Genomic DNA, 15124 nt, shown 5'->3' with positions numbered 1-15124 from the left:
TTAGAAAACACACTTATACACCCCAAACTGTTGTTGTTAACTGCCAATGAGTCTGTTCCAACCCTGCATAATGTTTCTGAGGAGCAGCTGGTGGGTTTGAACTGCCGACGTGTTGTTAGCATTCCAGCGCTTATCCTATGGCACCACACACCATAAGCTACAGGACATAAAAGGACTGTGACTCAGAATATACATGATAGCTGCTACTTAGTATATGAAGGGCTGTCCCACGAGACATTAGACTTGTTCCGGAGGCCCCCATGGGGGACACATGGGACCAATGGGTGGAAAATTACAGAAAGACAGTATCTCAGATGGTTACAGGGAAGTGTTTCCTGAGAGTCATAAAACCTTGCGGCAGAATGGGCTGCTTTTAACAGCAGAGAGTTCAAATGCAATCTGGATATTCAATAAGCGGAGGCAGGAGAGGTAATTAAAAAACCAGAGGGTGATCTGACAACTGTGGCATTCCCACACTTGGGAGGTGATGTCAACCGTGAGGTGTGTTGCAAGTGGTCTGTTACAATCATAAAACGCTGCAGTGTGTGATTTACTGTTTGCATGGATGAAAGTCAATGCCAGGGTACCAGCGGAACTCCACTCTTACTCACTAGTGTGTAAGTGAAAAAGTGAAGGAAGTACAGCGGAGGTCTGTGTGCTGGAGAACCCTCCCAGGGGTCTCTACTCCAGTATGTTTAAAGGCTCAAAAAGGAGAATTACTGGGCTAGTAATGGCCTGCATATGTCTGCTAATGCTGGACAATGAATAAGAAACAGCAGAGAAGAATCAATGCCTTTGAATCAGGGTGTTGGCAAGGAATATTACAACTATCATGGTTGCTAGAAGAACAAACAAATCTCTGTTGGAAGAAGTAGAGGCAGAATGCTCTTTAGAAGCCAGGACAGGGAGACTTAGCCTCATGTACTTTGGACATGCCATCAGAAGGGATCAGTCCATGGAGAAAGACACCATGCTAGGTAGAGAGTCCATGAAAACGAGCGAGAGTTTCAATCAGATGGGTTGACACAGTGGCTGCAACAATGAGCTCAACCACAGGAACAACTATGTGGACAGTGCAGACTGGGCAGATTTCATCCTGTTGTACGTGAGGTCGCTATGAGTCAAAACGGACCAGCTGGCACCTCGTAACTCCTTTGTGAAGCTGAGATTCCATGAGGGTGCACAGCATGCCCCCTTGGCCTTCCAAACGAATGATCTGTTGGAGAACATGGTGGTCCATTTTTTTTGTTTTTGGAAGAATTTATCTGCAGACTGTAATGTCTACATCTGGTGAAGGTGACACGTCTCTGGAGCACATTTCAATACTACAGAAAGGAGACTAAGGATTACATAAATTGTATCTGTGTATTGTATTTTTCACACAACAGCCACTCAGGTGATTTCAATGCGACTAGAACCAAAACAAATCAAACCCAAAGAACTCCGCTTGCTCACTGAAAGGTCCGTAGTTTGAACCCACCAGCCTCTCCTCGGGAGAAAGCTGTGACAATCTGCTTCCATAATTGAACCCACTCACTGCCTTAAAGTTCATTCCGACTCAGAGCAACCCAATAGGACAGAGTAGAACTGCTTCATAGGGTTTCCAAGGCTGTAAATCTTTATGGAAACAGATTGCCAAAACTTCTTCCCACGGAGAGGCTGGGGGATCCAAATCGTCAATCTTTCAATTAGCCTTACCCCTCGGAGCCACCACGGTTCTTTCTGTAACAATGACAGACAGCCTTGGAAAGCCTATGGAACTCTTCTACTCTGTCCTATTGGGTTGTTCTGAGTCGGAATGAACGCTTAGGCAGTGGGTGTGTACAATTATGAAAGCAGATTGGCACAGCATTCTCCTGAGGAGCAGCTGGTGGGTTTGAACTACGTACCTTTCAGTCAGCAGCTGAGTGCTTTTAACCACTGTGCCACCAGGACTCCTCCATGGGACTAAAGGAAAATTAAATCTTGCTATTTTCTTTAAATAAAAATGGTTACAGATGATGTCAACGTGCCCAGGAAACATTATTTGCCTTTTGAAACATTAAACATTTTCTTTCCCTCTAAGCAAAAATTGTCATCAACCAGTAATGAACGGAACCCAAATTCAGCCAGCCTCCCCCCGATCCAAACTGGAATCAACTCTCCATTTTTATCTCCCTGGCAGGGCCTCCTGTCACAGAGGCCAGCAGCACAAGGGCCACCATAAAAAGATTTCACTGACCAGCTCACACCTCCAGTTTCCCTCTGACTCCTGTGTCATGTAATTTTTCAGCCGTGAAACCAGATGAATAGACGCTAATTGCTCCTCTGGAACGCCAGGGTTCCCAAGAAGATCGAAGGTGTCTATCACCTGCTACAGAACGGCTACTGGGCAGCCTGAGTTTCTGGCACCTCATAAATTTTTTTTTTAATTTCCATGCTTTTTAAAAAAATTGTAAGATGATTATTACCACAGCATAAAAATGTAAAAGCCAGAGGAGAGAGTGAGCTCACGCACACGGCCATCACCCTAATGAAATCACTGCTGGTCTTGTAGTGTGTTGCCTACTCTTCTCCCGGCTTTTCTTTTACGTGCTTATGTGGGCTGTGTGCATTTAGCTGACTTGTACCTCGGAAAAGAGGAATCCGGGATCCTGGTGGTGCAGTGGGTTAAATGTTGGGCTGATAACCAAAAGGCTTGGAGTTCAAACCCACGAGGGAGAAAGATGTTGTTACCGTCCCAGAAACCCTAAAGGAACGTTTCTACTCTGCTCTACAGGGTCGCTATAAGTAGGAATGGACTCCATGGCAGTGGGCTTGGGTTTCCTCTGAAAGGAACTCACAAGCTCCAGACAGCTGCTCCCCACCGGCCCCTGTGCTTCCTGGTTTCCAATCTGCCAGGGTGCAACCTGGCTCCTCTCCCTCAACTCCAACATCCATTTCCATAGGTTCTTCTATTATTAGCCCTTTCCCAGACCCGTCCCTGGTCCAGTTCATATAACTGACACCCCCGAGCCCCGGCATGGTGCCTCTCCCTGGCCCCTGCCTCCATATTTTCTCTCTTCCAGCTCGCATGGCTGACTTCTAAATCTTTCCCTCACTCTGGCTTTCCTTCAGTCTGCACGGCCTACTTCCTTCGCTTATCCTGATAGATCTCCGGCTGAACAACACTGGCAAGGAGAAAACAGTTTTTGGTCTGAGTTTTACAAACATGTGCGATTTGTCCCCATGTTAGATTTCCTGTCTTATCTCCCATTTCCCCACAGGGAGCCTCTACTGGTGGTGTACTTGTCCCCTTGACAAAAAAACTGCAGCATGCATGTGCCTGCTCCTTGGGGTCTCTGTAAGGGGAAGGACTCAGGACAGCTGAGGTGGTGCCAAGGGTCTTCTATTTACCCCTCAGCCATGAACAATCATCAAACTGGACAAAATAAACAAAGCCTTCAAGTGTTAGCTAGCAAGTGAGCAGGGCTATAATCCCAGATAGCAGCCAGTTTAGGCTATGAGGTCACAGGCCCCTGCCTTCCTAAAAAAGGACACATTTCAGAGTGGCTCAGGGAGGTGGCACTCACCCAGTGGGCAGAGTGGCCCACACCTTTGCAAAGCAGCAGAGATGGCTCAGGATGTAAGAACCCACCCAGCCTTTGCATTTGTAAGTAGGCTGTTCAAACTTTGAATTTTAAAAGTATAAACAGTTGACCTTTGGACGATGTGGGGGTTCAGAACGATGTAGAAAACTGAACAGCACGGGTTTGAGTGGCGTGGGCGGCTGGCTATATATGGGCTTATTTCCCAGTGGCTATTGTGGTGAGCTCAAGAGTTGCATGGATCCACACAAAATGCTGTATGATGCTAATCACCTCTGCTTCTCCAGCTCAGGCCTGGTTAGTGGGGGGGCAGGGGGACATTTGTCCCTTTACTCCACTGCTGAGCACACCCACCATGGGTACTCCTTCAAATGCTGGGATCTGCTGTCAGACTCAGGTGAAGGGTCCACCCCATGCCTCTGGGAAACATAGCCCCAGGGAACTTTCTTATTAGAACACCTAACACTCTGGAACATTCTGAAGGGTCAAGGTCTGGGATGGGGCCAATTCTTGTTCTCATTCTCACATGGCAACATAATCGTGTATAGGCTCAGGGGTCTTTGGCAAGTTCCAGAGGAAGCCAGTCCAACTTTACATATGAATGCCCAGGGAGGTGGCACAGGCCCACCAGGCCAACTCCACAGACCACCTCCTCCCCCAAATGGTAGAGATTTCTGTCCTACCATCAGCGAGTGGCTTGCAGGAGATGGCGTCGTCGAGGTCTCGGGCCGTGGGTGGGTCAATGGTGAAGATGCAGTCTTCTCTAGGAAAGAGCGGAAATATCATTAGCAACGCCACAAACACTAGAAACCTTTGTCCCCATTGGAATGAATCTTGAAGGAAGCTGTCACTCTGCAAATGCACTCTGTTGGGCAAGGCGAAGAGCCATTTCTGTCATCTGGCCAGGAGAAGGGGACCTTGAATAAACATGAGCCGGAGAGGGACCACATAGGTGAAGACAACAGGGCTCCACACAAGCTCAGAGGGTCTTTCTCATCTCGGTCTTCCCCTGAACCTAGAGCACCAGGAGGTGTGAGCCAGGGGGCCTCCCAAGAGAGGGTCCTGGGAAGGAGGCAGCGTCTTTGGTAAATGACACTTCTCCCTGTATCCTTTTGTATTCTTGCCTCCCCCTTTCCCAGTGGCTGATGGGAACCAGCCCCTGGAGAATCCAGATGAGGAAGCTCCACGGCTCCTTCTCCTATCTCACAAAACAGGGTTGTACCAAAGAACAATCCACTGGAGCTCTGACACAGGAGCCAGGAGCCAGGAATAAGCTTTTCCTACACCTCTAGACCATCCAGTTAGTCGTGGTAATTGTCCTACATTGCCATGGGACAAAATGCACTTTATCCAAACTCCTATCATCAAGCATACCCAGGGCCCACTGACTTTGAGGCGTTAGCTGCTCTTGTAACTGGTAGGCCTGGGCCAGTCTTATTTCGGTTTAGTCTCTCATTTCAAAGGCCTCACCCACCCCACCTCATCATTTGGGTGGGCTCTATCCTCATTTCTCCATATCTCTTGCCCTATCCCTCCCGGGTCCTGGCCTGTGGAGGGGGGAGTTCTGTAGCCACTGCCCTTTCTCACTGACACACAAGCTGACCATCAACACAACACCCCTGCCTGCCCTCCAGGTTCCTCACTGCCCAGACCATCAGCACCGATGACATGAATTTCCAGTCGCTCACATGGTTAGATCTGTCTTTTCTCACCATTGCTCCTCTGTTCCCAAAGTCCCCAGAGAGCTTAGAGGCTGTCATCCATGTGCTCCCTCTCCAGCTCATGTTTATTCAAGGTCCCCAACAGCCCTCTCTCCCACAATGATAGTCTCACTATTACAATTCCTCAACTCTAGGAGTCCTGGTGTGGCGCTGTGGGTTAATGTGTCAGGATGCAAAGCCGTTTGAACTGCAAGGTTGGAGGTTCAAGCTCACCAGCTGCTCCTCGGAAACTCTTACAGGGTTGCTATGGGTCAGAATCAACTTGATAGCACTTTACAATAAGAAGAAGACAGTCTTGGAGTCCTGGTGTGGCACTGTGGGTTAATACGCCAGACTGCAAAGCCGTTTGAACTGCAAGATCGGCAGTTCAAGCTCACCAGATGCTCCTCAGAAACCCTATACAGGGTCACTATGGTTAGGAACCGACTTGACGGCACTTCACAACAACAACAAGACAGTCTTAATTTTTAATTCATGCATCATCAATTTAACAAAAGCTTTTTGGGGAAATAAATCCCACCATAATAGTAAATACAAGGGAGTTTCAAACAACTTGTGGAAAAATGGAATTAAATGATTATGGAATTTTTCCATGAACTTTTTAAAGCCCTTTTCATATATGACTTGATTTTAATGCATACCAGGACTTCAGAAATGTCCACGTCAAAAAATCAAAACGATCTTCAATGGTACAGTACTCAGCAATGAAACAGAACACATGATTGACACACACAGCTGCTGTTAAGTGCCACTGAATTGGTTCCGACTCACAGAGACCCTGTATTGGGTTTCCAAGAAGCAGCTGGTGAGTTTGAACCACTGACCTTGTGGTTCAAACTGACCTTGCCATGCAGTGCTTCAACCCACAGTGCCACACCAGGGCTCCTACTCAAAGGGATTTCTCTGAGTTAAAGCAGCCAATCTGGAAAACTTCTGTCCTATATGAGCCCATTTGTATGACACCCTGGAAAAGACAAAATTTACATGATGGGAATCAGATGAGGGGCTGCCAGGGGTGCGATTCTTCAGGCAGAGCACAGGGAGGCTGATGGACCAAGGGGCTTTCCTCTCCCTTGATGCTGGTGGTGGTCCCATGAGTCTATGTATATGTCAGATGTCATAGAACTGGACCACCAAAACAAGAGCCAATTTTTTCCTGTTCATTTAAAAATAAAACGTTTAATAAAATGTGAACTGAGAGTAAAGTAAGCATACACACACACACACACACACACATATATATCTATTGTTGTTGTTAAGTGTCATTGAGTTGTTTCTCACTCATAGCAATCCTGTATAAGGTTTTCTGAGGCTGTAAACTTTTGTGGCGTAGAAAGCCTCATCTTTCTCCTGCAGAGTGGCTGGTGGGCTAAAACTACTGACCTGGTGGTTATTCTAGAGAATTACCATGGAGCTCTGGTAGCGTAGTGGTTACGAATCGGGCTGCGAACCTTAAGGTCAGCGGTTTGAAACTACCAGCTGCTCCGCAGGAGAAAGATGAGGCTTTCTACTCTCGTAAAGATTTACACCCTCGGAAACCCTGTACAGGGTCACTATGGGTCGGAACCGACTCGATGGCACTTAACAACAACAACAAGTCTATATATATGTGCTGCTGCTGTTGTTGTTATTAAGGGCCATCAAGTCAGTCCTGACTCTTAGTGACCCTGTATAGGGTTTTCAAGGAGTGACTAGTGGATTTGAACAGCTGACCTTATGCTTAGCAGTCCAGTACTTAGATTGATATATACATAAATTTTAGTTAGGTGCTGTCAAGTTGGTTCCGACTAATAATGGCCTTGTATAGGGTTTCGGAAGAATGGCTGGTGAGCTTGGAATGCCAATCTTATAGTTCAAACTGACCTTGTAGTACATTCACCCACAGTGCCACCCAAGGCCAACGGTTCAGACTTACCAGCTGCTCCTGGGAAACCCTATACAGGGTCACTATGAGTTGAAACCGACTTGACAGCACTACACTTCATTAAAAACAAACAAAAAAATATAGCTATGTTGCTGGTAAGTTCTGACTCAGCAGTGGGTGGGTCTGTACCCCCAACCTTGCAGTTAGCAGTCCAGTGTTTATGCATAAAAAACATTAAAAATACACTTACAGATACAGTAAAACATAGTTAATATATTACAGTGCCACACCAGGACTCCAAATATACAAATTAAATATTTACAGGGCTGGTCAATGGGTGTTACAATTATGGATGATGGTTTTTCCTTTGAAACTTTCCATGTATATTTTTTAAATGTTTTCTACTAGTAAGTAGAAGGAGCTCTAGTAGCGTAGTGGTTACGAATCAGGCTGCGAACCTCAAAGTCAGCAGTTCGAAACTACCAGCCGTTCCATGGGAGAAAGATGAAGCTTTCTGCTCCCGTAAAGATTTACAGCCTCAGAAACCCTATGTCGTTGTTGTTAGGTGCCATCGAGTCGGTGACGATTCACAGTGACCTTATGCACAGAACGAAACACTGCCCGATCCTGGGCCAACCTCACTACTGTTGCCACACTTGAGTCCATTGATGCTGCCACTTGGCCAATCCATCTCCTTGGGGGTCTTCCTCTTTTTCTCTGACCCTCCACCTTACCAAACATGATATCCTTCTCCAGTGACTGGTCCCTCCTGACAATATGTCCGAAGTATGAGAGACAAAGTTTGGCCATCTTGGCCTCCAAGGAACACTCTGGCTGCACTTCTTCCAAAATGGATCTATTGGTTCTTTGGCAGCCCATGGCACTTTGAATAGTCTCCTCCAACACCATAACTCAAAACATCAAACCCTATACAGGGTCGCTATAAGTCAGAACCGACTCCATGGCACACTACCACCACCACCACAAGTAAGTAGAGACTCTCTCTCCTCCAGTCAAAACCCAGCTGCTCAGCAGATACATAATCTTGCTTGTAAGGATATTTAGCTACCTTGTAACATTTGTTAAAACTCAAGTTGCTTAATCATAGCCAAGGGCTTCAAATATTTTGGATCTGAGGGTGGAGAGAGGGAGGAGCCACACAGGAGGAACGAAAGAGTGTTGGAGTGTGTTACTGGAACCCACTCTCCCATGGAGGTTTTGAGAAAAGTCCCTCACAGGGTGCGGAACACAAACGTTGAGGTCTCAAGGCATAATTATTCAGAAATAACTTCTGTCCCACTATAAAGACAGAATGGAAGCAAAAGGCCAGAGGACATCAGAAACACTGAGGAGATAGGGCTGCACCTCAGGAATGGAAAGTTTGCTGAATGACAGGATGGGGAGAGGAAGCCATAGGGAGGTGAGATTGATCCAGACAACCTGGTCACAGACTCTAAACTGGGGAAGACCTTGAACTTGATTTACAAGGATTAAGAAGGAACTGTCTGCTTTGTATACATTTTTGTACAAGCATTCTGTGGTTTACAGACACTCACCTTATGTGCAACCTGTAGTTAAGAACCAATCCTTGGAAAAAGGCTATAGTATTAAAAATCTTAGGTATATATACGATAGTTTGTAATAACAAGCAAAAGCTAATTGGTGATGTGCACCAAAGCTATGATCATTACTGTAGTATTGTTTTAGGAGTCCTGGTGTGGCACTGTAGGATAAACACTAGACCACAAAGTAGGTTTGAACTGCAAAATTGGCGGTTCAAACCCACCAGCCACTTCTTGGAAACCTTGAACAGCGTCACTGAGTAGGAACCAATTCCACAGCACTTTAACAACAACAAATTATTACGTTAAAGATGTTTTAGTATATCTGGAACTGTTTCTTTATTGTTTGTTTTAAATGTATATAAAGGTACATGACCTATACGAAGCAGGGGTTCCATACAATCAACACTGGAATGTGAACCACAGGTCCAAGGATTGAGCCCAGCAGCCAGTCCATGGGATAAAGATGAGGTTTTCTGTTCCCGTAAAGCTTTAAAGCATGAGAAACCCCAAACAGTGTCGCTACAGAGTCAGAAGGGACTCCACAGCACTGAACAACAAGACAAACATTTGGCTAACTGATGTTAGAGATGAACCAGATTTAACTGCTGCAACTTCTGTAGAAATTGGACTTAAAGACAGATTTAGGCGACGTTTAAGGAAGGCTTGTTGACTCCTACTCTAGATTTAAGGGAGAAGAATAAAATACTGTACTTCTTTTAAAAAAGGAAAAGTGTCTTGTGATTAAATGTGTGGGAAATGCTGGGCCAAAGTGAAACAGATTTCTTAGGTGCAGAACTTTTCAGACCCTACTGTGCATTAGCACCACACAGTTTTTGCTGGCACAAACGTTTTGATGGTGTAACATTTTTGCGAGACAGCATCTTCCAGAACCAAGGTTTTTCAGAGAGTCCCCTTTAAGGAGGATGATCTGTATGGAACCACCCTATCCTTGTCCTACCCGGAGCAAGGCATCAACAGAACTGCTATGGAATTCACTAGGGAAGCGGTGAGACCCTTAACCACCTGTGAATACCCATGGGGAAGTTCAGGGTCCTGGTGGCACTGTGGGTTAAGCATTGGGCTACTACCCACAAGGCTGGTGGTTTAAACTCACTAGCTGCAATGAGGTTAGAAAGTTGATGCTGTCTATAAAGATGTATCTCTGGAAAACCTGGTATAAAGTCCCTGTGAGTTGGAACTGGCAGGATGACAGTAGGTTGATGGCTCTGGTTTTTGTATTTATGGGGCAATCAGGAGACATAGTACGAGGAAGCACTCTTACTGTCTTGGTCCATTTGATCTTACACACATGTGATTTTGCCCTTGATTACACTTCCCTCGTTGCTTTGGCTGCTAGGAAACTCAGAAAAAAACCTTTTGTGACTTGCCTCTAGAGGGTTTTATTTGTAGTTGAACTTTATGAATGAACCTTAATCCTGGCAGTGTCTAATTTTCCTATTCATAGATTCCGTCTGCCCCATTTCCTAATTTAAGACTAAAAAAAAAAAAAAAAAATCACTGTATTCTCTGCCTATTAACAAGTGTCAAATCATGTTTGGTAAGCAGCAGGGTATAAATAAATACATAGGTATACTGTGTTATTACAACGTTCTACAGCGATGTCTGCTGGAAGAAAACGAACATGAGACAGGCAGTCCAGCTACTTACTGCGAGACCGGAGAGCTAACATAACACTCAGGGATTTGTGTTGCTCTCTCACAATGGAAAATTGGGAGAAGCAGGGAACAGTGAGTGACCCTGACAAACCCCTGTGCTCAATGCTGGGAGCCAGAGATTTAATCAGTTGTCATCGCTGTGATTACAAATCGGCCACGATGCAGTGCATGCGGGCGCCTTCTGGCTGTGGGCCAAGGGCTGGGAGCTGCTGGCCTCAGCACTTGGGCGTCCTGCCTTCAGGGGCGGGCCTCGGGGTGATGGGGCAGTGCACCCGCCCGCAGCTGCTACACTCTGTTAACATGCTTGGGATTTTTTTTACTGGCTCCTTTTCTAGAATACTCTGGTCTCTGCAACCTGCAGGGAGTGGCCTGGCCTGCCAGCTTTCGGAACCTGTGGGACCAAGAATTTACAAAGTTCTGCAACAATAGTTAGAAAGAAGTGAACCCTGACCCACAGAAGATAAAGGGCCAAGTGGGGGAGGGGAAGCAGGAGCCTCCAGTTTATGAGGCTGCAGAATTCCAATTCAGAGCAATGTTATGTAACCAGGCTTTCTGAAGGCACGTGACTCAGGGCTTAGTAGAACTTCTTAAAGTGACAGAAAATCTCTAAGAAAAGCAACACTTGAAGAATAACTAAAAGCCTCCCAGAGCCCTTTATGACCTGTCCTAGCAGGAGCTGACCTCTCAAGTCCTCTTCTCTGATCCAGTATCCTCCTGCCCCTCAGGGTACCAACCCTTCTCTCTCTCCAGCTCTCATTTCAATTGCGAACTCTCTCCTCCTCACAGCAGCCTTGCTTCAGCGTGTCATCACGCACCTCACTGTACTTTGGCCCAGGCCCCCACCACAACACAGAGACTGCCCTCCCTGAGGTTTTCAAGGCTGCCACATTCATCATCTTCAAGTAGGCGTCTGGTCCCAAACCTTCACTGACTCCTTAGTGCGTGAACTATGGATTCCAATCAGAACCCATAGCCTCCCGATGTGGCTCTAACCTACACTGTCCCCAAGTTAGACCACATATTCACCAATAGGGGTTTTCTGTGCCTAACTTTTGTCTACACCTTCTGCTCTCAGAAAGGCTGCCTGTGTCATTCCCCACTGAGACACTTCCCTACCCATACCCCATGTCTAAACACACCCAGTTTTTAGAAATCCGGCTGCATGGCCATTTTCACTCCAGTGGACCTCCAGGCTCCATTCATAGTGAGGAAGGGGCTTCTCCCCTCTGCACTCCCCATGCTTCTGACCCACCCACTTCCCATGACAGGCTGGGGACACTGATAGTCCACTCTCATCTTGGTGACAAGACTGGGAGCTCCTCACAGTCCAGCTCTCACACTAGCCAGTCTTTGCTTCCCTTCCAGCACCTTGAAGGCACACCAGTAATGAACAGTTGATGGATGTATGAATGATACAGTGACCAGAGGGCTCTCCGTAGCACTTTTCCATTCAATTCTGTGTCTTGGGAAATGCATTTAGGATTAGAACCCATGACTCTCTGGCATCCAATTCTGCGGTCACACCACACTGTTACTGTTTCCAGGGGTGTCCTTTTCTGTCTTCATCCCATCTTCTTTTCTCATAAAACAGTGTTTTACAAACTGTGGTTCAGGGACCATTTCCAGACTCACAGAATTCATAGGGGCCTCCTCTGTCCGTGACTCTGGATTTGTCTCCTCACTAGCAGTGCTTCAGATGAGGGGGATCTGGGTCAGTGGTGGAGAGTAAGTGAAAAGGAATGACAGGGTTTTAAGAAATAACCTTAAGAGCATACAGGATACATTTTATTTTTTCTCAAACACTTCTTCAGATTGGGTGGTATCATAATATACATATGAACAAGAAAATTTTACACCAAACGTGGCAAGAAAAAAACAGCTAAGGCGTGTAGCATTTCTTCCACAGTCCTGTGTCCCTGAGGAGGCCTGGCATGGATAGAGTCCAGCCAGATGGTAAGAGGACATTCTAGTAAAGTCAGATGCTGAATTTGTTTTGGCTTATACAATGCTCTGGCTTTTCTCTGGGATGAAGAAACCTCACCTCTCTCAGGCGAAGGGCACACCTAGGTCTGTCCACTTGGTGCATGTCAAGACTGGACCTTTGATACTTTTCTGATGGCAACTGAGAGTATCTTCATATTCTTTCATTCTGTTCTACTATCACACACAGGACGGGGGGGGGGGGGGGTTCAAAAAGTCTGTGGAAAATGGAATTGAAAGAGAGTATTCTTCCAGGAACGTTCTAAAACCATCTCATATGAAAAATCAGCGCTTTTCAGACAGAAAACAACCCAAAATGACGGTGCCTTTAGAGCAGAAAGACCTTGGTGCATTGAGTCCCCCCCCCCCCCCCGGGTTGAGGTGGCCTGTATGAGACCACACAGTAAGTCTAGTGAGGGGAAAACGGTGTGGGGTTCTGGACACCTGACCAGAGGAGTTAACACAGAATCCACGGAAGGTCTACTTCAAGTTTCACAAAAGTGTAGGAAAAGGCTACTTTAGTTTGCAAAGGGCAGGGAGGAGACTGCATCAGAACTGTGAGCAGGCTCTTCCTTATTACACGCACACCTGCTCTCACCCCCTCAGTCTCCCATCCCTGGAGCCTCCTTCTCTAGTTCAGAAGTCACAGGACAAGACTGGGCTGGGACCCTACAGCCGAAGATCAAAACGTGGCCCAGAAGAGCGCTGGCAGACTCAGAACACTTCCTTTTCCTCAGTTTCCATGTTGGGCAAGTTGAACTACGAGCACATATATATAAACACCCACCAGGGTTTGTCAGATGTTAATGCTTGCCCATGTTGATCTTTTCTTCTCCCACTTTCCAGAATATGCCGTAATATGTCACAGCAAGCATTTTCTAAGAAAAAGGGCATTCTTCCAAAGAGCCAGCACACTACAACCACAGCCAACAGATGACCACAGCATCCGATTTACAGAGTGAATGTCTTCAATTGTTCTCAACAAGTATCTTCAGCGCTTTTGTTTTCCTTATGACCCAGCATCTGGTTTGTTGTGTGCCCCTGAATCTGTTCTGACTCATTGTGATGCACAGCGACCCGACAGCACCGAGTAGAACTGCCCTATAGGGTTTTCTAGACTATATAATCTTTAGGGGAGCAAATCATCAAATCATTTCCCGTATGGAGCCACTAATGTGTTCAAACTACCAACTGTCTTTCTGTCTGCAGGTGAACACTTGGATCACTGTGCCAGCAGGGCTCCCTAATCAAGGTTTACATGTTTGGCAGTTACATATCTTTGGTCTTTTTTCTGTAATAACCTGCCTGCCTTTTATGTGGGTGTTGTTCAAGTTGGTTCCAATTCAGAGCAACCCTAAGCCCAACAGAACGAACCACTGCTGTGTACTGCGCCATCTACAGGATCATGACAATGTCTGAGCCCACTGTTGCAGCCACTGCATCACCCCATCTCCCTAAGGGTCTTCTTCTTCACTGACTCTCTATTTCACCAAACATGATGTCTTTCGTCAGGGGTTACTCACTCCTGAAAACACGACCAAACAGATTTGAATATATGTATTCAGAGAAGAGGGAGAGAGATGAGGCTTTCTGTTCCCATCAAGATTGGAAAACCTTTGTTGCTGTTGTCAAGTGCCACTGAAGTGGTTCTGACCCATAGAGACCCTGTATAGGGTTTCCAAGGAGCGATTAGTAAGCTTGAACCACCAACCTTGCGGTTCCAACCGACTCTACAGTCCAACACATTAGCCCACAGCACCACACCAGGACTCCTAGGGTTGCTGTAAGTCAGAACTAACTTGCCAGCATACAATCAGTTGAGTGCTTAACCATCTGGGCTCCTAGTGGTCATTCTGTTGTTGTTAAATGCTGTCAAGTCAGTTCCAACTCATAGTGACCCTGTATAGATGTCAGCTTGAGGACTAGGTGCACCTGACCCGAGCCATGGTATTTTCAATAGCCTCATATGGATGCGAAAGCTGGACAGTGAATAAGGAAGATCATAGAAGAATTGATGCCTTTGAGTTGTGGTGTTGGAGGAGAATACTGAAAGTGCCATGGGCTGCCAAAAGAACCAATAGATCTGTTTTGGAAGAAGTGCAGCCTGAGTGCTCCTTGGAGGCCAGGATGGCTAAGCTTCGTCTCTCATACTTTGGACATATTGTCAGGAGAGAACAGTCGCTGGAGAAGGATATCATGCTTGGTAAGATCGAGGGTCAGAGAAAAAGAGGAAGACCCCTAACGAGATGGATCAGCCAGGTGGCATCACTGATGGCATCAAGTGTGGCAGCGGTAGTGAGGTTGGCCCAGGATCGGACATTGTTTCGTTCTGCTGTGCATGGGGTCGCTATGAGTCGGTTCTGACTCGATGGACCTGACAACAACAACAGCAATATATATATATACACATACACACACACATATACACACACATATACATACACATATAGTTTTTGTTGTTAAAACTATGTATATATATACATACACATACACATATATATATATGTATGTGTTGTTGTTGTTAGGTGCCATAGGGTCGGTACTGACTCATAGTGACCCTATACAGGGGTTCTAAGGCTTTAAGTCTCTGCAAGAACCAGAAAGAATCATCTTTTCCCCGTGGATCGGCTGGCAGGCTCACACTGTAGACCTTGTGGTTTGTAACCCAGTGCTAATCATATGGAGTCGCTGCGCTCCCACAAACACACACACTACACACACACACACACACACACACACACACACACACACA

At 46.2% G+C, this 15124-nt stretch overlaps 1 protein-coding gene across 1 annotated transcript in view; it reads right to left on the bottom strand.

The window, feature by feature from the left end:
- The window catches only part of DIS3L2 (DIS3 mitotic control homolog (S. cerevisiae)-like 2), a 429536-nt gene that overhangs the window by 163397 nt on the left and 251015 nt on the right, over nucleotides 1-15124 (bottom strand). The window contains exon 9 of the mRNA XM_006866746.1: nucleotides 4250-4329. Coding sequence (XP_006866808.1) covers nucleotides 4250-4329 — 80 coding nt within the window. The remainder of the gene's footprint in view (nucleotides 1-4249; nucleotides 4330-15124) is intronic.

The sequence above is a fragment of the Chrysochloris asiatica genome, unplaced genomic scaffold (genome assembly GCF_000296735.1).
Source record: "Chrysochloris asiatica unplaced genomic scaffold, ChrAsi1.0 scaffold00096, whole genome shotgun sequence".
Lineage (NCBI taxonomy): Eukaryota > Metazoa > Chordata > Mammalia > Afrosoricida > Chrysochloridae > Chrysochloris > Chrysochloris asiatica.
Note: the sequence above shows the minus strand (reverse complement) of the source record. Positions and strands in the feature narration are given on the sequence as shown.